Below are 23,965 nucleotides of genomic sequence, written 5' to 3' on the forward strand. Positions count from 1 at the left end.
TCAAAAAAGAAGAAAGAAGGAGGAGGAAAAGGAGAAAGAAGAAGAAGAAGAAGAAGAAGAAGAAGAAGAAGAAGAAGAAGAAGAAGAAGAAGAAGAAGAAGAAGAAGAAGAAGACCTATAGGCCATGGGAGTCTCCCATAGGGGATAGCAACCATTGACAGTAGTTGATGAAGAAGCAGAGCCATATTCTAATAAAACTTTATTGGCAAGATCAGGTGCAAGAGCTGAGCAGTCCTAGGTTTGTGACCCTGTTTTCCACCATTTGGACATCTTCACCTTCCCAGGCTCACTCTGGCTATTCTCCTTGGATCCCTCCCTGGAACTCTCTGAGCCCTACGTCACTGATGGGAACCTGTATGACTTCAGGCCTGTTCTTTCCATGCTTTAGTCCTGAAATCCCTGGGGTTCTGGGATGTGGCCAGCTTGGGATAGTCCGTCCCTATCGTATCCCTGCAGGTCTCTGTGGACATTCGTGATGGTGCCGCCAGCTTTGAGCACTCCACATATATTTCAACAGGCCCTCTATCCATCAACTGCTCTGTAAACTACTGGGCCCATGAGGGCCGTCTGGAGCTATGGGGCCACAGCCAGCACGACAGTGAGGTCCTGTTGCAGGCCGGGCTCCCGGATGAGGCCAACCTGCAAGCTGAACTACAGATACAGGGTGAGCTTGGATCCGGAGGGCAGTATTGCTGAAGTTTTCTTGTCTGCCAGGCCCCACCACCCTTGAGTCCCAAATAAACACATGGACACTATATTAATTATTAAACTGTTGACTAATGGCTAGGGCTTCTTATTGGCTAATTCTCTCTTAATTATTAACCCGTAACTACTAATCTATGTATTTCTACATGGCCTTATCTTACCAGAGAACACCTGGAGTGTCCTGTCTTCCTGGGCTCTACATGGTGTTTCTTCTTGGTGGGCTTTCCCTGCCTACCTTTACCAGAATTCTCCTCGTCTCCTAGCCCTGCCTATCTTCCTGCCTCTACTGACTATTGGCCAAACAGTGTTTTATTCATCAACCAATAAAAGAAACATATGTACAAAAGGACATTCCCCATCAGGGCAGCATCCCCTGGGCCCAGATCTAGTCCCAGCCTTGACCCAGGCAGGCCTAGCTGGCTCTGGGCTGTAGGACTGACCAAGATAGCCTGGTCCTCCACAGGCTACCCCTTAGAGATACACAATTTCCCAAAGTAGGAAGCTAGAAACTTCGGGAGATTTACTCTGAATTCTGGCCAGGCATCTAAAATCACAATACAGGTGGCCTGGTCTCCCTCCAGGAGTCCCAAGGGACTTCTGCTGGCAGGATGTCCCCTAGCTACACAGATCATTCCAGCCTGTCCTCTGTCTGCATGGGACCACCTCCTTTCTGTGTCTGTCTGTTCTCCTACAAGGACACCAGGATTGGCTTTGGATACCAACACCTCCATTGTCACCTTGCTTTATCTAGTCACACCTGTAAAGACCATTTTCTAAGGTCACACTCACAGGTATGAGGTAAGAATTTAGAGTGGGGACACAGCTCAACCCGTAATTAAGAGAAGGAGAAGGTAGGAGCCAGCAGTGACCCTGCACTTCCAGCCAGGCAAGCCTTCTGTCATGCACGAGTGCCCCGTGACTGCACAGCTCTCTCACTCACTGGAAGTCGGCTCTAGAAGGGCCACTGTGAGAGTGATAACAGCAGCTTAAAGGAGGAAGACAGACTTTGGCTTATAGTTCATTGTAATGGGAAGTCAAGGCAGCAGGAGTTCCAGGCAGCAGGAGCTCTTGGCAGTTGCTCACATCACAAAGCCGGTCCAGAAGCAGAGTGTGATATATGCTGGCTTTCAGCTCACTTTTTCCTCTTGTTTCCTGTCAGGGCTGGGTGTGTGTGTGTGTGTGTGTGTGTGTGTGTGCTCACATTCGGGGTGGATCTTCCCACCACAGTTGCCAGTTCTACAAAGTTTCTCAGAGGCATGTGCACAGACTGAGCTCTTTGGTAATGTTAGATCCTGTGAAGCTGACAGCCAATGCTCACCATCAGGGCCTCAGAGCACCGCTCTCACCCCCACACCATCCCAACCTTCATGGTCTTCATCCTGTTCCCTATAGCTCAGAGAGGTGGAGTCTCTTGCCTCAGGCCACACAGCTGGCTTATAATGAAGCCAGGCCTTGAACTCAGTCAGTCTGATTCCAGAGTCTGGCTTCATATTCTGCCTTCCTCTGTCCTCCGGATAGATGCAGGCCCTGGCTCTGGACTACTCTGGACCCGGGGTGGTTTCCCTATCACCTGGATCATTTTTCTCTGACCTCAAATGTTTCCATCTTTGTCTTTCAGCCTCCTTAGGGGGTGGGGGAGCTAAATGGGGGCTTTTCTCATGCTGGGGCCCGAGATCACTCATGAGAAGGCTTGCTGGGGATTATACTAGTTCTTAGCCCCCCCCCCCAGCCTCTCCCTTCCTCCAGAGCTCTCTATGCCTAGCTGCCCCAGCCCACAGTGACACTTCCTGTTCAGTGTTAGCTGTCATGGTGTCCCTGACAGCCAGGAGTCCCCAAGCATAAGATCCATGTCCCTTCCCTTTACTCTAAGCATAGCAGACGTATGATTGACTATGGATGATGCAAGAAGAAAATGAGTGTTTTCTAACCCAGTGCACTCCCACCCCCCAGATCCTTGGGGGTGATGTCACCTGGGGGCTGTCTTGAGGTGGGTGGGCTGCAACCATTTTACAGATGAGGAAATCAAGGCTTGGGCTTCAAGGCACTGGATATCCCCATGGGCTCAGACCTAAGTGGTGAGCCTTACCTAGCATGACCCCAACTTCTGACACACAGTAGGAACCACTTCTAAGCTCCTAGGTCTGTCAGTCATTTTCCATACATAGCAGAGGACAGGTGGGGGTGCAAGACAGGGTGGACCTGCCTGTTCTGGAGGGATTGTGTGTGACAGCCATGGAGAGGTAGCCCCACTTGGGGGCAAAAGTTGCCAGAGCTGTCCACATGGCAGCAGGTGTGGAATGCTGCAGCCTGGGCCAGATTCTCGGTGACCTGTGAGTCTGTCACTGAAGGAGAGCTGCTGGTATCTGGCCCGTGCCAGTTTCAGGAAAAAACATTCATTCTTCTATGAGTTTCTCAACAGGTGCTTCTGAGTGCCTGCTAGGCCAACAGCTGCACCCGCCAGCACAGATAACGCCTGCCTAGGCTGCTGTCCCCATGAGGCACAAGTTGCTGTGCCTTGTGATGTGATGAAGATACCCAGCCGTGAAGGGTGGCAGGCAGGAATGGGGTGGGGCTTCTCAGAGGAGGGTCTAGGGGATGTCTTGTGATAGATGATATCTTGGGGGCTTGGGAAGGTGAGCAGCTAGCCTGAGGTCAGACAATGATCTGGTAGCCTTTCTGCCAACATGCATGGGTTGCAGCATATCCTCATTATAGTCTCTTCTGCATTCCTCTCCAGGGAGGGAGGGGAGTTCAAGTTCCCATGGTTCTTGTCACTCTGCCTTTAGAGACCCAGACTTGGGCCCATGTGGTCCTCCATGGCAGGAACAGCAAGGTGAGTGTGGATGTGACAGCCCTGCTGACTTGGCTGCCAAATGGCACACTGGAGGCGACAGTGAATACCAGCCACACGGTGCATGCTTTCCAGAGACTGGGCCTGCCCTTCAGCAGCCAGGTGAGGGCCCACAGGGCCAGCCCACCACTCTCCAAATGTGTTACCCCTCATCCAGTTTCCCCTGTGCAGAGCAGAGGATTGACAAGCGGTCACCACACTTTGTAGTTTTCAGAGGCTCTTTAAACAATCAGACAGACAAATAAGAAACAGTTAAAGCCTGGTCATGGTGGTGCACGCCTTTAATCCCAGCACTCGGGAGGCAGAGGTAGGAGGATCTCAAATTCAAGGCCAGCCTGGTCTACAGATCATGTTCCAGGGCTACATAGAGAAACCCTGTCTCAGAAAAACAGACAGTTTTAGCCAAGGCCTGTGAAGTAAACTCCTCCGCAGGCCTTGTGTCCTATGACCATGTTCTAGCTACTCTCTGCCTGTCCAGTAATGAATCAGAGCTGAAGTCCAACTTTGTTTTGCCAAGGAGATATGACTCAGTGCTATGAGCATTGCTTAGTGCTCTGGGCTCAGTATTCAGTGCTAAGAACAGTAATCAGGCTGTCCCATGCTTTTAGTCCTTCTGACACCTGCTGTGGTGCAGGACAGCACATCCTGTGAACACTACCTCAGGTCACCCCCTGACCAGCTCTGTCACCCCCTAGCTGTGTGACCTTGAGGAGATGGCTTGCCCTCTCTGTGCCTCCAGTCTCCTCATGTGTGAATAGTAATACTCCTGTCACATGGAACTGTGCAGATCCATGTTTTTTTGTTTTGTTTTGTTTGGGGGGTTGGTTTTTTTGTTTGTTTTGGTTTGGTTTGGTTTGGTTTTTGAGACAGGATTTCTCTGTGGCTTTTGGAGGCTGTCTTAGAACTAGCTCTTGTAGACCAGGCTGGTCTTGAACTCACAGAGATCCACCTGCCTCTGCCTCTCAAGTGCTGGGATTAAAGGCGTGCACCACTAGATCTATGTTGTTAGCTAAGAATTCTGGGACACCATTGGCTGTGAAAATGTGAGTCACACATGAGGTTTAGGTGACTTGCTCAAGTTCATGTGGCAAGCAGGCAGTGGAGTGAGGACTCAACCCTGTGCTTCCATGGTCCCCACTGCATGGGGCTGCACCCTGGCCGTGTTTCTTCCTGCCTCTGTGCCTTGTCCTGGTGTCAAGGCCCACAGTTCACCTCCAGCCATTGCTGTCTGTTCAACAGTTCGGCTGAGAAGGGAAAGGCAGCTCCTGGTGTCCCCCACAACTGAGAATACCAGACTCCCCTTACCCCCAGTCCATCTGGTTCTGAGCCCTGACCATGAGCCCTGTGTCCAGGGGGAGCCAGGAGCCAGAGCCTGCCTGCATGCAGGCTGGGCAGGTCTTGCTCTGGGGCTGCAAGTCACATAGCTATCTCCACTGATATCTAAGGTCCTCAGCACCCCAACAGTGTGTGTCTTGTTTTCTCTGCCACCCTACCTCAGTTACTATTCCGAGAACTCTGGACCACGGAAGACATGAGTTCCTCCCTGCAAATCACTTGCGACACCCAAGATATTCTGTCCCTCCATGTCCACGGCCAGAACCATGCCAACAGGTGGGAGCTCTTGATGGTTCTGGGGGCTGCCTAGGAGGAGGTGAACTGGAGGCATCTGACATCTGGACCCTGCTGGGCCTCAATGAGACATGATGGCTCCCCAAACCACCACAATCCACTGAGATTACAGAACGGGAGGCTAAGAGAGGCAGAGTGGCTTTGTCAAGGTCACCAAGCTCTTAAAAATTCCCTGGCCTCTGGGACAGCATGCATGAGTACACACACACACACACACACACACACACACACACACACACACACACACACGTACACACTTTCTCACTGGTCTTAGTGGAATTGGCTTGGGGCTTGGGACACTTTCCTGTTAAGAGAGGTGTGGGTTACTAGCTCCCCTTCTTGAGCTCAGGCCCTACTTGTTAAAGGTATACCCTGTGATTCTCACCTGGGTGAGGCTGTGCAGTGACTGGGGAAATTTCTGATTGCTAAGCCAAGAGAGGAGGACTGCTGAACACCCTTGGGTACATAGAACAGCCCCAGCTGCAGAGACCATGGCCCCACGTATAAGCAACCGGTGGAAGGGCCAGTGAAGGGTTCCTGGGAAGAGGCTGGGAGGCCTAAGTAAGTCCCGTTGCCCACACCCCTGAAGGCTCCTGCTATGCAGACCTAAGAGTTTGGGCTCTTGGAAGACACAGTCCAGAGCCAATTCTAACCCTTTATAGGGAAACTGAGGTTAAGGGTGTAGGACAAGAAACTGGCTCCTGGTGCCAGAGCTAGGTGGAACCTGTGCTGAGACCCATGCCCCAGTGCCCTGGTGACTGTGACCACACTTGAATGGACTGCTCACATCTGGGGCCTCTGGGCCTCTGACCTGGGGTAGTGCTGAACCGGATGCCTTCATGCCAGCTCCACCCTCTCTTTCCTTGCTTCCAGCAAAGAGCTGCTGCTGTGGGGTGGACACCACCTCTCCTCCCTCCTGGACTGCTGTCCCCGCTCAGTCTCTGCCACAGCCAAGGTAACTGCCCCAGCACCCCTGGTTTCTAAGTAGCTCCAGACACTGCCAGAGGCAGTCCTGTGCAGCCTGGGCTGCTGGGTGTGTGTACACCCTTGTCTGTCAGAGGCCTTCAGTGGGCCCCATAGGCCACCCCCAAAACTCAGGCTTTGACTTTCCCAAACATCCAATGTTTACATTCCAGAGGGGCCCAGGGGACCCTCTGGAGCTGGGAGGTCTGCCCGCCCTGGTGCCTGATGCCTGACACCCCCCCCAACCTGGCGTGCCCCCACCAGCTGCAGCAGATGCCCTGGCCCTTGAGCAATGCCAACTCCACCACCATACGCTGAATGCCTTACAGGGAGGTCTGGGCAGATAGGATGGCTTGTTTGACCATGGCTGAAGGCTGCCTCTGCATTGTCACTGTTCATGTCCTTGTCTGTCTCTGAGTCCCCAAATAAGGAGTTCCTATAGGGAATGCCAACTCTTGCCACAGGGACCAATATAGGATAGCTTCTTGGTAAAGAATGAATGATTAGGCCTGCCAACTAGCCAGTACCTCCCCTCTTCTCCCCTCCTCTCCCCTCCCCTCTCTTCCCCTGCCTTCTCCTGCCCTCCTATTCTTCCTGTTGCCGTCCCCTTTGTCTTGCCTATAACTTCCTGTGCTATGCCTGACCCAGGGCCTTGTGCACGATAGCTGAGCTCTCTACCACTGAGCTATGCACCTCCCACCCCAATCCCTGGCCACTGAATTTTCCTACCAGCCACAGGCTTTGTCCAAAGCCCTCCTGATCATGTCCAGGCCACCTTTGTTTACAGAGCACATACTGTAAGCAGCCCTCCCCTGAGTGGGTGTTTTCTCAGTACCACAGTCAAAGGAGAACACCTTAGTTTCTTTTTTTGTTTGTTTGTTTTTCAAGACAGGGTTTCTCTGTGGCTTTGGAGGCTGTCCTAGAACTAGCTCTTGTAGACCAGGCTGGTCTTGAACTCACAACACCTTAGTTTCTTACTCAAGTTTTACTTAGACTAGCTTCAGTCACAGACAGGTTACTGTTGGACACCCACATGTGGCTTAGTGGGTGGCACAAAGCCCTGGGCTCTAGCCCCAGCACCCCATAAACCAGGCATGGTGGCACACACCTGTAACCCCCACACTAGGGAGGTAGAAGCAAGAGGAGCAGAAGGTCAAGGTCACTCTGAGCAACATAGTTCATTATGGACCAGCCTGGGCTACATGAGACCTGTCTCAATCAATAACAAAGAAGTCACCATGAGACAGAGCAGCCTACACATTTTTGAGTGTAATTGAGTTAATGAGGCTATGTCTTTACTCCTAAAGACCTCAAGTGTTTTGTAGAACAAGGGTTTTTATATAACACAGTACAATTACAAAAATCAGGATGTTTAGTTCCTTAGAGACCTGGTCTTATGTAGCTCAGGCTAGAACTTCCTTTTTTAGCTGAGTGTGTTTTTGAATTTGAGATATTCAGATGAATATAGGTGTACCACCACACCTAGATTATGCAGTGCTGGGGCTGGAAACCAGGTATCTTAGTTAGGGTTTTATGGCTGTGAAGAGACACCATGACCACAGCAACTCTTCTAAAGGAAAACATTTAATTGGGGCTTGCTAACAGGTTCAGAGATTTAGTCCATTGTCATCTACCAACTGAGCTACACCCTTGAACCCATTTTTAAAATTTTGAGGCAGTCTGTTTATGCAGCCAAGGCTAGTCTTGAACTCACTGTCTTAGGATTTCTATAGCTCTGAAGAAACACCATAACCATGGCAATTCTTATAAAGGAAAACATTTAATTAGGGACTGACTTACGGTTCAGAGGTTTAGTCCATTATTAGAATGGTGGGAAGTGTGGTGACAAGCAGGAGGACATGGTGCTGGAGAAGGAGCTGACAGTTCTTCATCTGGATCTGAAGGCAGCAGGAAGAGAGAGTGGCACTGGCTTAAGCATTTGAAACCTCGAAGTCCACACACTTCCTCCAATGAGGCCACATCTCTTAATAGTACCAGTCCCAATGAGCCTAGTGGGGGCCATTTTCATTTAAACCACCACATTCCACTCCCTGGCCCCCATAGATTGGTAGCCATATTATAATGCAAAACAGCATTCGGTCTAACTTCAAAAGTCCCCATAGTCTGTCACAGTCTCAACAATGTTTAAAAGTCTGAATTCTCTTTTGAGATTCATGCAATCTTAACTGTAATCTCCTATAAAATCAAAATAAAAAAGCAGCTCACATCCTTCCAACATTCAATGGCACAGGATACACATTACCATTCCAAAAGGGAGGAAAGGGAGCACAAGGAGGAAATACTGAACTAAAGCAAGACTGAAACCCAGCTTGGCAAACTCCAAACTCTGCATCTCCATGTCTGATGTGAAAACGCTCTTCAGATCTCCAACTCCTTTCAGCTTTGTTGACTCCAATACACTTCTTTTCCTTGGGCTGGTTCCACTCCCTGTTAGCGGCTTTCTTTGGCAGGAATCCCACAACTCCATCATCTCCAGCATCTTGGGGTCTCCAACACAATCCAGGCTTCACCTTCTCAGCTTCACACAATGGCTCTCTAGGCCTCCATGCAGGGACACTCCTGACACAGGACTGACCTCGGCAGCTTTCCTTAGCTATGGTGGAAGATTCCATAACCCCTTTTGTGTATCCTTGACTCCAAAGCCAGAACCACATGGCCGAAGCTGCCAAATTCTGCTTCTTGCTGGGGCTGGAACATGGTCCCCTTGTTCAAACACATTTTCACCAGTTTTCTGTTTTTTGATGATTTCCTTCATTGTCAAAGCTTGGTTGTCGTAGAACTAGCTCTGTAGACCAGGCTGGCCTTGAACTCAGAGATCTGCCAGCCTCTGCCTTCTGAGGACTGGTATTAAAGGTATGTACCACATGCTTGGTCCTAAGATTTTCTTTAATTCCTTTTCACAAGTTAGAGTTTAGCCTGGTGGAGTCTTGCTCATGATTCCACTTAGCATCTGGCTTTTCTTTAACATTTACCTCCTGGAGCTCCTTTTCTCCTCTAACAGTATGCTTTGTAATTTTCCATGCTTAACTTGCTCCTTTTCATTATAAATCTGTGTAAAATGGGCCACTAACCAGGTGGTGGTGGCATACTCCTTTAAGCCCATCACTTAGGAGACAGAGGTAGGTGGATCACTGTGAATTTCAGGCCAACCTGGTCCACAGAGTTCCAAAACATCCAGGGATACATAAAGAAACACTGTCTCAAAAAAACAAAACAAGAAGACTGGCCACTAATAGCCACATAATACAGTCAGGGTGTCTTGAAATCTCCTCTGTCAAAGCTGTTAATCCATAACTCTTCAATTGAGCCTCAGGCAGACTTTTCGGACAAGGGCAGAAATCAGTCATATTCTTCACCAAAGTATCACCACATGTTAATATTCTTCTCCTCTGAAACCTCTTGAGCCAGGCTCCCATGGTTCAAATCACCTTCAGCACCACTGTCTTCCATGCTCCTACTAGTATGCCCCATTAAGGCCTGCTTAAAGTACCCAGTAGATTTTCTAGTCCAAAGTCCCAAAGTGTTCCATATTCCTCCAAACAAAGCATGGTCTGGTCTATGGCAGCAATACCCCACTCCTGGTACCAATTTTGTCTCAGTTAGGATTTCTGTTGCTGTGAAGAGATACTATAACCATGGCAACTCTTATAAGGGAAAACATTTAATTGGGGCTGGCTTACTGTTCAGAGGTTTAATCTGTTATTATTATGTCGGGAAGCATGGTAGTATGCAGGCAGACATGGTGCTGGAGAAGGAGCTATATCCAGATCCAACAGCAGGAAGAGAGTGACATTGAGCTAGGCTTGAGCATCTGAACCTCAAAGCCCACCCCCACAGTGACACATTTCCTCCAACAAGGCCACACCTACTCCAACAAGGCCACATCTCATAGTGCCACTCCCTTTGAGCCTATAGGGGTTGTTTTCTTTCAAGCCATCACACTCGCTATGTAGTCCATACTGACCTTGAACTCACCACCATTCTACTACTTCCCTGTCTCAGATTCCTCAAGTGTTGGATTTACAGGCCCGTGTCTTCAGGCCTGATACGAACTTGAATGCTGAAACAACACTTGGATAATAAAATTCCCAACTGTTCAGTAAGGCCTCTTAAATATTTAGTCCTAGGTTTAAACCCATGACAGGACCCAGACCTGTGCAGGATGCCTTGTACTATGCCACTTTTATTTTGTTATCCTTGAACAGAAATCTGAAAACTTGGCTGGAAAAGCCAGAAAGCAAATGCAGGTGTGTGTGTGTTTAAGCCACAAGCCACCCTGTCCCTTGTGAAGCCACTGGGTCCTGTCACTGCAGGACAATAGCTACTGTGGTCCTGACATGTAAATATTCAAACAAGACTGATAATAATCAAATGGGGGGGCGTGTAAAGTACTGATTTTGGATTCCCAGTACCCATATAAAAAGCCAGGCACAGCCAGGTGTGGTAGTGCATTCCTTTAGTTCCAGCACTCAGAAGGCAAGAGCAGGAGGATCTCTGTGGGTTCAAGGCCAGCTTAGTCTACATAGTGAGTTCCAGACCAGCCAGGGCTACATAGTGAGATCCTATCTCAGATGTATGGATGGAGGAATGGATAGACAAACAGACATAACAGCACACACCTATAATCCAAGGATGTGTGTTTTGGGGGGAGGGGGCAGAGAATCCCTGGAGCTCACTGGCCAGCTAGTTGAGTTGATCAACAAGCTCCAGGTTTAGTGAGAGACCTTGTCTCAAAAAACAAGGTGAAGAATGAGTGAGGAAAACATTCGACATTAGCCTTTGGCCTCCTCACACATGCACACTCATGTGTACATACACCCCCATCCCCCAAAATAAAATTTTCTTTTCCAAGTAGGACAAATCAATCTGAAGGCCAACTTGAGATCTGGAATCTCTGTTTCTCTTTGTAACCTGACTTTTTATTATTGTTTTAAATTTTTATGTGTATGTGTATGTCTGTATGTATTGCTATGTGCATGCAGGTGTAGGTGCCTGCAGAGGCCACAAGTGGGCATCAGATCCCCTGGAGTGACAGGCTAGAAGCTACTCAACGGGGTTTGGGAACAGAACCTGGGTCCTGTGGAAGAGTAAGCATCCTTATCCTTAGCCATAAGATTAAAAGGCCAAGGCTCTGGAAACCAAAAACCTGTCACTGACTCAACCCACCCTTAGGAGAGCCAGCCTGGAGCCTGGTCTACCACTCTGAGCATTGTCCTTGTGCAACACTGCCCTCTGTGGTCACAAGCGATACCACAACTAGATCCTTGTGGGCTGTTCACTGCTACAGCACAAGAGCATGAGGAGTGCAGCTGGCATCGCACCTCGGGGTCTGCCTAGACTCAAGACCCTTATTTCATCAGTTTGTTCATCTCAGGAAGCTTTAGGTCCCTTTCTGGAGCTCTGGGAACAGAGTCCGGAGCCAAGCATCATCTGGCTGAGATCTGATGGTTTCTCTGCTACACTTTTCCCTTCACCAGCTCCAGTACTCCAAGGATGAGACCCAAGGCACCTTTGTACTAGAGATGGAAGAGCGCCGCTTCCATGTCAGTACCAGCCTACTGGCTGCTAAGGACGACCTCGCCAGTGTCATCCTGCTGCAACAGACTTTCCTGCAGGTGCGTAGAGTCCCTTCCAGCTAGGCTCTGAAGGGGGCAAATTGGCTGGAAGGGACTCTTAGCTGTGTGTCTCATCTTAATTCTTTATTGATCATCTCCTAATCCTAGGCATTGTTCCAGAATGAAGGTGGGATATAGCACAGGACAGAACTGATGGGCCCTGACTGTCATTGAATATGTAATCTAGTTGAGGCAGGTGACAAAAGCCACATAAAGAAACCATATATATATATATATATATATATATATATATATATATATATATGATTATGGGGTCAGGAAGTGTCACCTGAGGAGATGACACCTTGAGCTAATCCTAAATGACAAGCTTGTCTGGGGAAAGAACGCCCTATGCTAAGCACCTGGGGTAGGGATGACTCTGAGAACTGGCTAGAAGCCCCTGGCTGGAACAGGCTGGATGGGGACGGCAGGAGGAAGTGCCAGGCTGGAGTCTCTACTACAACCACCTTCCTTCCAGACTCTGGGAGAAATATGCCACCCCACCTCTCCCTCTATACTGTCTGCTCACATTTAGGATTTATTTAGCATTGTGATTCTGACCACACACAGCTCCTTTTCCTTTCTGGACCTGTCTGCCCCTCCCCACCTCAGGCTGGTGGCTCAGCTCTAAGAGGCCATGCACTGGCTATCCCATTGTCTTCCAGCTCAGCACCTTTCCCACAGAGCTGGCCCTGAGGACCTTGTTCCAGAGAACACAAGGCACCCACATCCTGTACCACGTGGTGCAGTGGGATGGCAGGGAGGCGGCCCTCAATGGGAGCCTCTCCAGCGCCCTCTCAGAGCTCTCGGGGAATGTCCGTCTTCAGGGTAAGTGGATGAGGAGCAGGAGGCATGGGGTTAGGGGTGCTCTCACTTGCCATGAGTGAGTGCCTGCTTGTCCTTGGTGCTCTTCTAGGCCCCAGGGAATCCTCAGGACACAAGATAGTCAAGGCTCAGCCCTCAGAGAGAAAAGGCAGAGAGCTAGGAACCCCCATGTCAGCAAAATCACAGAGCGGGTAGAGCTGAAGTCCAGCTGGTAGAGTGCATTCGATTCCCAGAATCTTAAAAAAAACGTGTGTGTGTGGGGGGGTGGTTATGACTGCAATCTCAACTCCCAGGAAGTAAAAGTCAGAAGGTCAGGAGTTCAAGGTCATTCTTAGCTACTTGTCTCAAGTAAATCAAAATTAACAACAAAAGCAAATCGGCTTGGTGGGTGAAGCACTTGCCATTAACCCTGACAACCTGAGCTGGGCCCACAAGCTGAAGGAGACAATCTCGCACACACATGCAGTGAAGTATGTATGTTCATGTGCACATGCAAATAAATAATAAAAAACCCTTGTCCTGAATGAAACACAGTGGCTTGAAGTGGTAGGAGGAGCAGCAGGGAGGCCCCTGGTAGGTTCATGGTCTCAAGGTCAGCAGCCACTAAGGGGAGGGGCTCTGGATCTCTGGGATCTCTACTGATCTCAGTACCCTCTGGCTGTCACCTGAAGCCTGGTTTGAAGCCATCAACAGTCAGCCAGGGTGTGCTCCATGGTGACTAATCAGGGGTCAGGAGAGGAAGTGGCAACAGACCCCTAAAGGCCAAGGCTTGGGTATTGTGCCCTGTTGGCCTCAAGTAACAAGTGGCATGGCCTGAGGCCCCGGGCTGGGGCTCAGAGGCGACTCTGGGTTGGTGTGGGTTGGCTGCTCAGTGTGATTGGGATAGAAGAAAAAGAGAACAGAGGTCCCATGGGGACAGTTAGGATGCTTTAAGTGACATTGTGACCGAGCTCTATAGAGTAGGGAATGTGGCCACCTGCTTGAATGGCTTTGTTATCAGCTGGGTCCCCGAACCAGTCTCTTGCCATGACCCTAACACACAGCTGTGACCTTACTGCCACCCTTTCCTCTCATGTCCCCCACAGTGGAGCTCTCCCACCAGCTGTCTCTGTCCCTGCCACACCACTGCAGCCTCCACCTGTCCTCAGAGCATTCTAGAGACAAACACCATGGTGACCTGGCTGTGGCCTGGGACAATAAAGACCAGGTAGGCAGTAGGAGAAGTAGGAGACCCTGGGAGGGGTGGGGGGAGGGACCTGATGGGAGTCAGCCAGCTGCACTAGGTGTCCAAAAGTGGGGCAGGAGATGTGGATTTCAGTCTCTCATGACAAGCACAGCTGATGTGCCATCCATTCTACCTCTAAACCCTGTTTTCAGAACCTGAGACAGCACAGAGAGCTGCTGTCACTCCTCTGGGGTCACAGCCAGGGTGACACCTGTCTGCTCACACACAGCACTTGTCTTTAGCCACTCCCCCAGGCATGTAGCTGTTACACCAGGTCTCCCTGAGCCTTCAGGGAAGGGCTTGGCTGGGGCAGCAAGGAAGGCTCAGCTCAGCAGGTGTTGCTCCCCTGCTCCTGTAGCCCCCACAAACCCTGTCCACCCTCTCCACCTCTCAGGTGGGGCAGAGGTCAGCAGCCCTCAGAAGGCAGGGATCTGCAGGCCTCGGGCTTGGGGAGGTGGGAAGCCCTGTTCAGCAGGGGGCACTCTCCAGGGTCACAGATGCCTGGCTGGGGACCTGGAGGGTCCTCTACTCAATTGCTCTTTCAGCAATGCTTACTGTTTGCCCATGTTGGAGGCCCAGTTTCTGCATCTGCAGACTCTGGGTTTGTTTGTTTTTAAAAGATTTTTATTTATTTATTATGTGTACAACATTCTGCTTCCATGTATATCTGCACACCAGAAGAGGGCACCAGGTCTCATGATGGATGGTTGTGAGCCACCATGTGGTTTCTGGGAATTGAACTCAGGACCTCTGGAAGAGCAGTCAGTGCTCTTAACCTCTGAGCCATCTCTCCAGCCCTTGTTTTTGTTTTTCAAGACTGGGTTTCTCTATGTAATAGCCTTGACTGGCCTGGCCTAGAACTCACTCTGTAGACCAGGCTGGCCTCAAACCCACAGAGATCTGCCTGTCTCTCCCTCCTGAGTGCTGGGATTAAAGATGTGGGCCACCACACTAAACTCTGGGTTTAATGAAGAAAATGGTTTTCAAGAGGCTCTGAGTTCATTTGTATGATAATTGGCATACCTAGCTACCTCAGGGAGGGCTGAGTGAGGTGGCTGGCTTCCCTAGCCCACTGTGTATCCTTGAACTTGTGTGGTGTCTCTGAGCCTCCTCTTACCACCAGTGAGCAGGAGTATTTTAGAGAATACTCCTAGAGTATTTAAGAGTATTTTAGAGTATTTAGAGCAGAATACAAGCAGGTGAGTGAAATTTTTTAAAACTCAGAAATTGTGACAAGTATCATGGAGCAAGTATCCAGGGAGCTGGATTTGAAAGGCCAGGTGAGACCTTTGTGGGAAACAAGGCTATCACCTAAGGACCCCCCAGGAAAATGAGCTATAGGATAGCAAGCACAGAGGCCGAGGCCAGAGCTAAGAGGAGCTTCTGAAGGAAGAGGCTGGATGACAGTAGGGCGGGACACTCAGAGCCCAGAAGGGGCTGTTGTTATCAATGGAGGGACCTTTCCCAGTTTCCCAGTAAGGGGCTCTGGACTCCTACAAGGAAGGCAGAAGCCCCTGTAACCTCCACTTCCTCTCCAGGAAAGATGAAGGCAGCTACAATCTAGCCAGCATCTCCCCTCAGAGGCTGTGACAGCCTCAACTCTGTTCCTCCCTCGTGCAGGTTCAGCAATCAAGGGACAGAAGCTCACCTGTGACTCTGGAGGTCACCTGGGCTGAGAGGTCCTCTATGAACAGTGTAGCCTGGGATGGCTGCCTAGCTGCCTCCCTAGGTCAGGTATGTGCTGGCTCTCTGGTGAGCTCTTGCCTAGGGTCCTCATTCTGGGCCTCCCAGCAGGCCTCTGGCTCATCTTTCTGTTCTTGTCAGCTCCAGGGAACCTGGGGCCTGGGCCCTCTGCAGGCTTGTGGGGCCCTGACTCAGACCCCAGTCATGTTCAGTGAGCAGCTTGATCTCTCCTGGGGCCGACACCGGCTGCAGCAGAATGTGACATATGAGGTGAGGCACAGAGAGCCAGACTCAGGTCAGGTCATCTACAGGGGGCCTTGCCAGCTATGGGAGCGTAGTTACTACTGCAGTGTAGTTCTGGGTTCAAGTGCTGGCTATGCTGGGGATCTAGGCTACTCAGTCTTCTGGCTGAGCCTTGTTTCATCTGAAATGGGTACGATAGTCGTGTCCTACCAGGAAGTAGATCAACACTAGATTAGTGGTAGACAGTGCTGGAAGTGCTGAAGGTCTGCTGGTCGTGGGGTGGTAGGCAGGGGAGGGCTCACCTTCCCAGAAATGGCAGGGCTCGGTATCTCCCAACCAACTAGGGCTTCCAGTGGGGCTAAGTGCAGCTCTTGAGTGTGTGAGACAAAAGCCAGACTGTACTGAAATGGCAACATCGGGCTGAGAGTGTACCTCTCAGCCCTTCTGTACTTCCCCAAGCTTCTGAGACATGGGGCCCTGAGGCTGGGGTCACTGGCACCTGGTTTCTGTGTGGGTGACAGTCACCCCTGTGGGTACTGTGGACAGTCTCTCCTATGTGATAACCCCCATGTCATGAGCTATTCCAGAAGCGTCAGCTGCCCCAGTGGGACAAGGTCCACGCAGAGGTCACACTAGAGCACATCCTCTCGGCCCCTTGTGCCAAGCACAGCTTCCAAGGGACAGTGGAAACAGACTACATGCACAAGTTACGTCACACCCTCCACCTGGGGCTTTGCAACTTGCCCAGGGTGAGTCTGCTGAGAAGGATGGGGTACAGGGGAACCAGGGGACCTGAGGAGGGGGAGCACGTGGGACAGGCAGGGCATGACCAAACCAGGCAGAGCTGTCACTGGCTCTTCACAACCAGCTGCATGGCACCTGTCTTCTCTGTTAGTTTACGTGAGAGAAGGAAGATGTGTATAGGGGAGATTGTGATATTCAGGAGGGTGTGTAAACGAGAGCTGTCACCACCACCGTTGCTGAGGCACACACCATTCCTGCCACTACCCTGAGCTTGTTGCCTGAGGCCCCCCCACCATTCGCAGGTCCTCCTATCCATCCATCTCTTACTCTTTCCTGTCCTTCACCCACCCATCCACACACATACATACCTGCCTTCCCACCCACCCTCCTGCTATCTACACACTACCCACCCTCCTGCTAATCTGTCCATCTACCCACCCCACCACCATCTATCTAGCCATCTGCTCTCCCACCCTCCGTCTAGCCATCTGCTCTCCCACCCTCCATCTATCCATCCATCCACCACCCTCCCCACCACACATCTACTCACCTCCTCACCCCCTACCTCCCAGGGGCCACAGACTCTTCTGCAAAGGGCAGGCCGAGTGTTTAAGGTTTAACAAACCATCAAAGTCTCTCATTATCCTGCTCGCTCCACTGTGCCATGAAAGCTGTTTCTGCTGAGTGAGAGGCAAGGCAGTGCCACTCTCCTGGAGAGCTGTCCAGAGTGGAGGAAAACAGGACAGACCAAAGTTGTATGTTTAGGGCCTGGGGGACGGTGGGAAGAATGGGAGCAGGGATTACAAGTGGCCTCGGGGCACCTGCAGGCATGCTTCACTCACACACAGACACCTGTGCAGGCATGCCTCAGTCACACACAGACACCTGTGCAGGCATGCCTCAGTCACACACAGACACCTGTGCAGGCATGCCTCAGTCACACACAGACACCTGTGCAGGAATGCCTCACTCACACACAGGCACCTGTGCAGGCATGCCTCACTCACACACAGACACCTGTGCAGGCATGCTTCACTCACACAGGGCACCTGTGCAGGCATGCCTCACTCACACAGGGCACCTGTGCAGGCATGCCTCACTCACACACAGACACCTGTGCAGGCATGCCTCACTCACACACAGGCACCTGTGCAGGCATGCCTCACTCACACACAGACACCTGTGCAGGCATGCTTCACTCACACAGGGCACCTGTGCAGGCATGCTTCACTCACACAGGGCACCTGTGCAGGCATGCTTCGCTCACACACAGGCACCTGTGCAGGCATGCCTCACTCAACACACAAACACCTGTATAGGCATGCCTCACTCACACACAGGCACCTGTATAGGCATGTTTCAGTGTTTAAGGGCCTTTGCTGGAGACGGTTGTGGGTGTGGCAGTAAGATCTGCCACCCCCACAGCCTGCTTACAGCAATCCAGGTGTAAGGAATCATAGCAGGGTCCAGGGGGGAGGCGCCTGTATCTTCTGACCTCTGGAACCTCTGATGTCTTCCTTCAGGCCCTCTCATTCTCTGGGGAGCACAGTCTGGATCAGGGTGCTCTCCTGCTGCGTTCTCAATACCATCTGGGTCTTGCTCCAGAACCTGACCAGGGCCTGCACTTTAGCCTCACCCTCTACAACCACAGCCGACCTAATGCACCGGACTTCTCTGGGCAGCTGGAGGTAGATGCCTAATCCCTCCCAGTTGTCTATGCTAGCAACCCCACTGCATGGGCTGCCCTGCCATCTAGTGGCCATCAATGGACCTTCAGGTCTACACCCTGCTGATCCAGTACTTCCTTTCTGGGGAGTATTTACTGAACCCCTGGGTCTGTCCAGGTGCACAGAGGGGTTTCTCCATTACTCCACCGGCCCTTGCCTTCCTATAGCAAGGAGACAGATTATATTCTTCTCAAATGGAACAGGGATGGTGTATCAGTCAGGGTTCTCTAGAGGAACAGAACTGATGGAATATGAATAAAGGGGATTTATTAGAGTGACTCAGAGGCTGTTAGCCCAACAATGGCTGTTTACAAATGGAAGGTCCAAGAACCCAGTAGTTTCTCAGGCCATGTGGTTAGAAGTCTCAGCTGGTCTTCAGTAAACACCATAATCCCAAAGAAGCTCTAATGCCATTGAAGGGATGGACTTGCCAGTGAGAGCGAGCAGGCAACGAGAGAGCTTCCTTCTTCCATGTCCTTACATAGGCTGCCAGCAGAAGCTGCGAGCTAGAACAAAGGTGGCTCTTCCCCCCCTCAAAAGATCTGGATTAAAAATAGAACTTCCCACTTTAAATGATCTAAGAAAAAATCCCTGTGCTGAGCAATGGCAGTGCACACCTTTAATTCCAGCGCTATGGAGGCAGAGGCAGGGGATCTCTGTGAGTTCAAGGCCAGCCTGGTCCACAGAGGACTTCCAGGACAGCCAGGGCTACACAGAGAAACCCCGCCAGGGTGGGGCAGAGAAAAAATGACTCACAGGTGTGCCCAGCCACTTGGGTTTTAGTCAATTCCAGATGTATTCAAGTTGACAACCAAGAATAGCCATCACAGATGACATTTCTAGATGAGGCCATGCGCAGAGGTCACGAGTCTCTAGGCCTGCCACTTCTTAACTTACAACCAGGCCTGCTCTGCCCTAGCTGCAAACTGGTGCTTGATGCCACTCCTGGAATCAGAGGCCAAACACTTGTTAGACACCCAAGATGCATGGTCCCCACCCTTCATTCCCTTTACCCCACTCTGGAGACTCTGAGATGCGCAGCCTTGGCCCAGCCCGCAGTGTGTACCTCCTTCAGCACTGCAGCGTTTTGCATTTGTGGTCTATTTAACCTACTGTTGCATCATTTTACCTCTGCAAAGACATCAGACTGATGAACGCAGCCCAACCCCTAAGACTCAGGGGTGCCTCTGACTTTGGCTGAGCTTTGAGAACCGCTGGTCCTATGCAGCTGAAAGCTGGGGCTCAGAGAAGGTGATATACCCTTACTTCAGGTTACGCAGCTTTCAGTTACAGGATCTAGCCTAGAATATAGGGCAGCTAGGCGGGGGGGGGGGGGGGCAGAAGTGGCTCCCTTCTCAAGTTTCTCATTTTCAATGGCCCCTTTCCCTGGGACCTTGAAGCCTTTGATATTGTTCTGGTCCAGTTGACAAACATTTGCCCTGTGCCTCCTCCCTCAAGGATGGGTGCCTACAAATTGGCAAAGACAATGACCCAGGCTCCATGCCACATGTTACTCACATGTGCCCTTGGACACTGGGACTGACAAAGGAGAAGTGCCTGAAACCCCCAGACCAATAGCATCTGTCTACAGAGTGTGCAAAGCCTCCTTGACTGGGTTGGTGGGCAGACACCTACAAGGCGGGATTTGCTACATATGCTTTACTGTATGTGGTAGGATTCTGAGCTGTTTGGCAGGGGTGGAGGACAGGGAACCCAGTGCTCCTGGAAGAACCGTGTGGGCGGGTTTTCTATCCCTTCTCTACTGATACACTCTTAGCTCTTCCCTGAGCCTGGGACAGGCAGAGGCCAGAGACCAGAGCAGCCCCAGCAGCCAGACCCATCTCTATTGTCTGGTTCATAGCTCCAAGGGCCCAGGGCTCAGCAGCTCCTCCTGTTGGGCCGCATCACTACCTCAGCTTCCCAAAGCCTGGTCCAGCTGGAGGGTAGCATGGATAAGGATGAGACACTAAGGCTGTTGGTGTCCTGGGCCCTGAGCTGTCTTCGGGCTTCTGCTGCCCATGTGGAAGGTAAGTGAGGGTAACAGGCCCCCAGGTCAGCTGCTAAGCCAGGCCCCACCTTTGTCCAAGCAATCCCTATTCCTGTCCTGTTGAGAACTTAGAAGTACACACACACACACACACACACACACACACACATACAATCTGGGGTGAACTTATTGTCCACATCTGTATTTACTTTGCTGAGTCAGGTAACGCCGTGGGGGTGGTGGCAGGGGTGGGCTGGACCCGGCTGGTCTATCCAGAGGTGAGTGTGAAGTGAGGACTTTAAGTATACCAGGAGAAGGGGAGAAGGGACCATTTAGGTGGTACAGCTCAAGGCTCTTAAACCCTAATATCTTGAGGCTTTGTGTAGGACACTGGGGAGGTGGGTAGAGAAGGCATGGATGCAACCTCAGTCCCTTCCTAGCTCCAGGGAGCAGAGAAGAGAGTGTGATGCTACAGGCATGCACCCACAGGAGAGCCGTGGAGGTGGAGGCCCTGCTCCAGAAGAGTGGGCAGCATGCCCAGCCACTGGGACACCTGACCCTGCGGGCAGTCAACCAGAGCCTCCTCCTAGTTGCGCATGGCTGTCATGGTGCCCTGCTGAGTTACATGGAGGTAAGCAGGCCTGGGATGGAGGACTGCTGGCCCAGAGCCAAGAGTCCTTGAGTGCAACGGTGCCTGGAGAAACAGAGTGGACAGTTTAGGGCAGCCTACACACTCTCCAGTCCCTAGAGGACCCTTTCTCTAGTTCTCACCTGTCCCTCTGCCCCACAGTCCAGGATGACAGCCATTGGCTCCCAGGTACGAGCCCAGCTGGAAGAGAAGACCCAAAGCCTAGATGACTATGTGAGCAGGTTCCGGAACCTGGTGGGTAGTCCCTGTTAAGGGAGCATGTAGGGAACCCTGTGGCCTGGCCTGTGTCCGCAGCTCTCCTTCCCAGGTGTGAAAGGCTGGAGAGTGCTGTCTCCATAGTCTCCCCCCTGATCTTGCCTTGGTTTCCCCGTCTAGGTACAGCCGGTGGGTACTCTGGATGGAGCAGCAGAGTGCCTGGTGCAGTTGACCCAGGTGGGGCTAGGCGCTGTTCAGGCAGGTGGCCAGGTGGTAGCCACCTTGTGGGCCCGAGGTCAGGCCAAGCACGTGCTGACTGGCCACCTGCCTCTCTACCTGGAGCATCTGCAGGCAGAGATGGCGCAGCTGCAGAATGAGCTGGAGCGTGAGTATTAGGAGAGGGCACACTCCTGTCCTAGTCCAGCCCCAGCCCTGGTCCTAGGGGCCCTAGGCCTTCAGATTTGTTCTCATACACTACCTCAGTCAAGATAGCAGTCTAATTTCTTTAGACCCCCAAACCTTATTTCATAGGCTTCTGCAACCTCTGTGCCCTTTTGGCATGCTTTCTCCATCCTTGTAGACTCCAAAGTAATGCCTGCGGCCCAGGCTCCATCCGTCCTCTGCCTGGCTTCTCTCATGTACACAGCCTAGCTATAGAGGCTTCCGGGGCTGCCACTGGGTATCTGTCTATGGGCTCCAGTGAGGCTTCTGTCCTGGTTAGTACATAGGCCTGCCCTGAGGACCCTGCTCCCAAGCAAGCTGAGAACCTGGCCTCCCCACAATTAAGGACCATTCCTGGTCCTCCTTTCAGCCCCTAAGACCCTTGTCCAGGACTAAAACAGGCAGTGGGGACTTGTCTGTCCCTAGCTCAATCAACTATGCCAGGGTCCCTGTGTTGGTGCCTGGCCAGGAGCACACAGGTATCCTCATGACTGTGACTCACTGAAGCCCAAGGGTGCAGAGCAGAGTTGTCAATGGGGAGACCCTACATGCAGCATCCGGAGCTTCACTGTGTCACACTGGATGCCATTGACTCCCCCTGGATTGAACTGTGATACCCGTAGGAAGCATTCACCAGGGAAACCCCGTGCGGATACTCAGGCTTGTCACAGCTTTCCAGCCTGGGGAGGCACTTGCACCATGGGGGCAGCAGGCCCTTCCCACCAATTCCAGGCAACCAGGTCAGCAGTCCTAGTGTGCCCTGCCTTACTTCTACTCCATCCCTTACTGCAGGGCACAGGCTCCCTGTCCTCTAGGCCTGGGATGTTAACCATGACTGGCTTGCACTGTAGAGGTTCTCATCTGCAGTCAGGAGCTCTGGGGCCTCAGGCAATTACCTGTTGCAGAGCCCCTGGCCACGCTGAAGGAGGCCTACTTGGAGGTGATGCTGAGGCCCCTGGATGAGGTGTGGCGAGAGCGGGCTGAGGAGGCCAGGCAGTGGGTGCAGGCCTGGCTGCTCCGGCTGCCAGGAAGTTGGAGGCCCATCCAGGCGTTCCTGGGAGCCATGATGGGTGCCCTGGAGCTGGTGAGAGTGTGTGTGATAGGGTGGGGTGGGGATGGGCTCACTGAGGGTGGCTCTGACAGCTGTCCCTGCCCCTACCCAGGCGACCTACCATACACTGTCCTGGGCTGAGGCTGAGGTCTCCTGGACCCTGAGGCAGCTCTACAAACCCTTACGGAGCATGTACAGTTACTCAGCCAGGTAAGTGGGGAGGAACTTGTGGGTCCTATGTTCCTGCTACATGATGGGACACAGCAAATGCCAAAACCTGGTCCATCTCACTTAGGACAGCACTGTCACACAGGTGGTCCTCACTTGGCAGGGAAAACTGAGGCTCAGGCTCTGCACAAGCTTTGTTCACATTCTAGTTGGTTTTGCAAAAGCCTTAGCTATGGTAAAGCCATTCTTGGCTAGCAGCCTGGATATGGTCTGAGGGGCAGGGTCCCTGTTCCTGACTGTGTGTTAGGTAGCATGTGCTACTGAAGACACTGGCCAGGAAGTGGCTTGAAGAGGAGGGACACACTTGATGGTGCAGTTTGGCTAAGAATGGGAATGTGTGTGGTATACATTTCTGTGGGCCCACACATGTGTACACATGTATGTGGAGGTTTGAAGTTGATCTTTATTGTTTTTACAGCTTATTTATTAAGGCAGGCTCCCTCAATCAAACCCGGGGCTCACTGGTAGGACTAATCTTGCTAGCTAGCTTGCTCTGGGGAATCACCCGTCTCTGCCTTCTGAAAATGGAATTACAAGTGCTGTCATGCTCACCCCGAATTCATGTGAGATTCTGACCGTCAGTCCTTTATGCTTGTGTGGCAAGCGCCTTAACCACTGAGCCATTGTCCCAGCCCAGAAGGTGAGCTTTGAGCAGGGAGTTCTGGGTAGGGCACACAAATGGTGCAGAGGCAGGGGCAAGGGTTGTGGCACCATGGCACCTGTCTGAAGAACAGTAAGGAAGCCAGCAGGCCTTGAGCAGGCTTCAGGTGGCCTAGGGCCTTGGCTCCTGCTTGGAGATGGGCACACACAACAAATGAGTGTTTTTGTCGAAGGAAAGGTGGGTCATACTGAGGATAGATTGTGAAGATGGACAGAGTGTAGGGCCCTATTTTGAACAATGTGGTGGCTGGAACAATGGCAGCATGGAAGGGATGAGAGGCAGCCGGAATCCAGCTGTGTTTTTAATGTCATCCTGAAGAGGACTGAGACTCAACTGGATGTAGGTGGTAAAAGGAGTGACAGATGGTTTCTATAAAGGGATGAGGGGGTCCCTTTATACACAAGAGACAAGGCTGCAGGGGCTTCTGTACTTGTATGACCAATGCTGTGTAACCAGAACTGTGGTGGCTTGAACCACAGCAATTATTCTCATACAGTTGTGGAGGACTGGGGCAGGGTGCTG

The 23,965-nt window shown here is 51.6% G+C and overlaps 1 protein-coding gene across 1 annotated transcript in view; it reads left to right on the forward strand.

The window, feature by feature from the left end:
- LOC103163831 overlaps window positions 1-23,965 on the forward strand; it is a 108,247-nt gene that overhangs the window by 76,387 nt on the left and 7,895 nt on the right. Inside the window, exons 41-57 of the mRNA XM_027424790.2 lie at window positions 457-664; window positions 3,492-3,658; window positions 5,055-5,167; window positions 6,059-6,140; window positions 11,647-11,784; window positions 12,450-12,612; window positions 13,695-13,816; window positions 15,455-15,568; window positions 15,659-15,787; window positions 16,348-16,509; window positions 18,028-18,192; window positions 20,093-20,258; window positions 20,659-20,849; window positions 21,009-21,101; window positions 21,243-21,447; window positions 22,409-22,587; window positions 22,667-22,764. Of these exons, the coding sequence (XP_027280591.2) occupies window positions 457-664; window positions 3,492-3,658; window positions 5,055-5,167; window positions 6,059-6,140; window positions 11,647-11,784; window positions 12,450-12,612; window positions 13,695-13,816; window positions 15,455-15,568; window positions 15,659-15,787; window positions 16,348-16,509; window positions 18,028-18,192; window positions 20,093-20,258; window positions 20,659-20,849; window positions 21,009-21,101; window positions 21,243-21,447; window positions 22,409-22,587; window positions 22,667-22,764 (2,495 nt within the window). The remainder of the gene's footprint in view (window positions 1-456; window positions 665-3,491; window positions 3,659-5,054; window positions 5,168-6,058; window positions 6,141-11,646; window positions 11,785-12,449; window positions 12,613-13,694; window positions 13,817-15,454; window positions 15,569-15,658; window positions 15,788-16,347; window positions 16,510-18,027; window positions 18,193-20,092; window positions 20,259-20,658; window positions 20,850-21,008; window positions 21,102-21,242; window positions 21,448-22,408; window positions 22,588-22,666; window positions 22,765-23,965) is intronic.

Source organism: Cricetulus griseus, chromosome 7 (genome assembly GCF_003668045.3).
Source record: "Cricetulus griseus strain 17A/GY chromosome 7, alternate assembly CriGri-PICRH-1.0, whole genome shotgun sequence".
Lineage (NCBI taxonomy): Eukaryota > Metazoa > Chordata > Mammalia > Rodentia > Cricetidae > Cricetulus > Cricetulus griseus.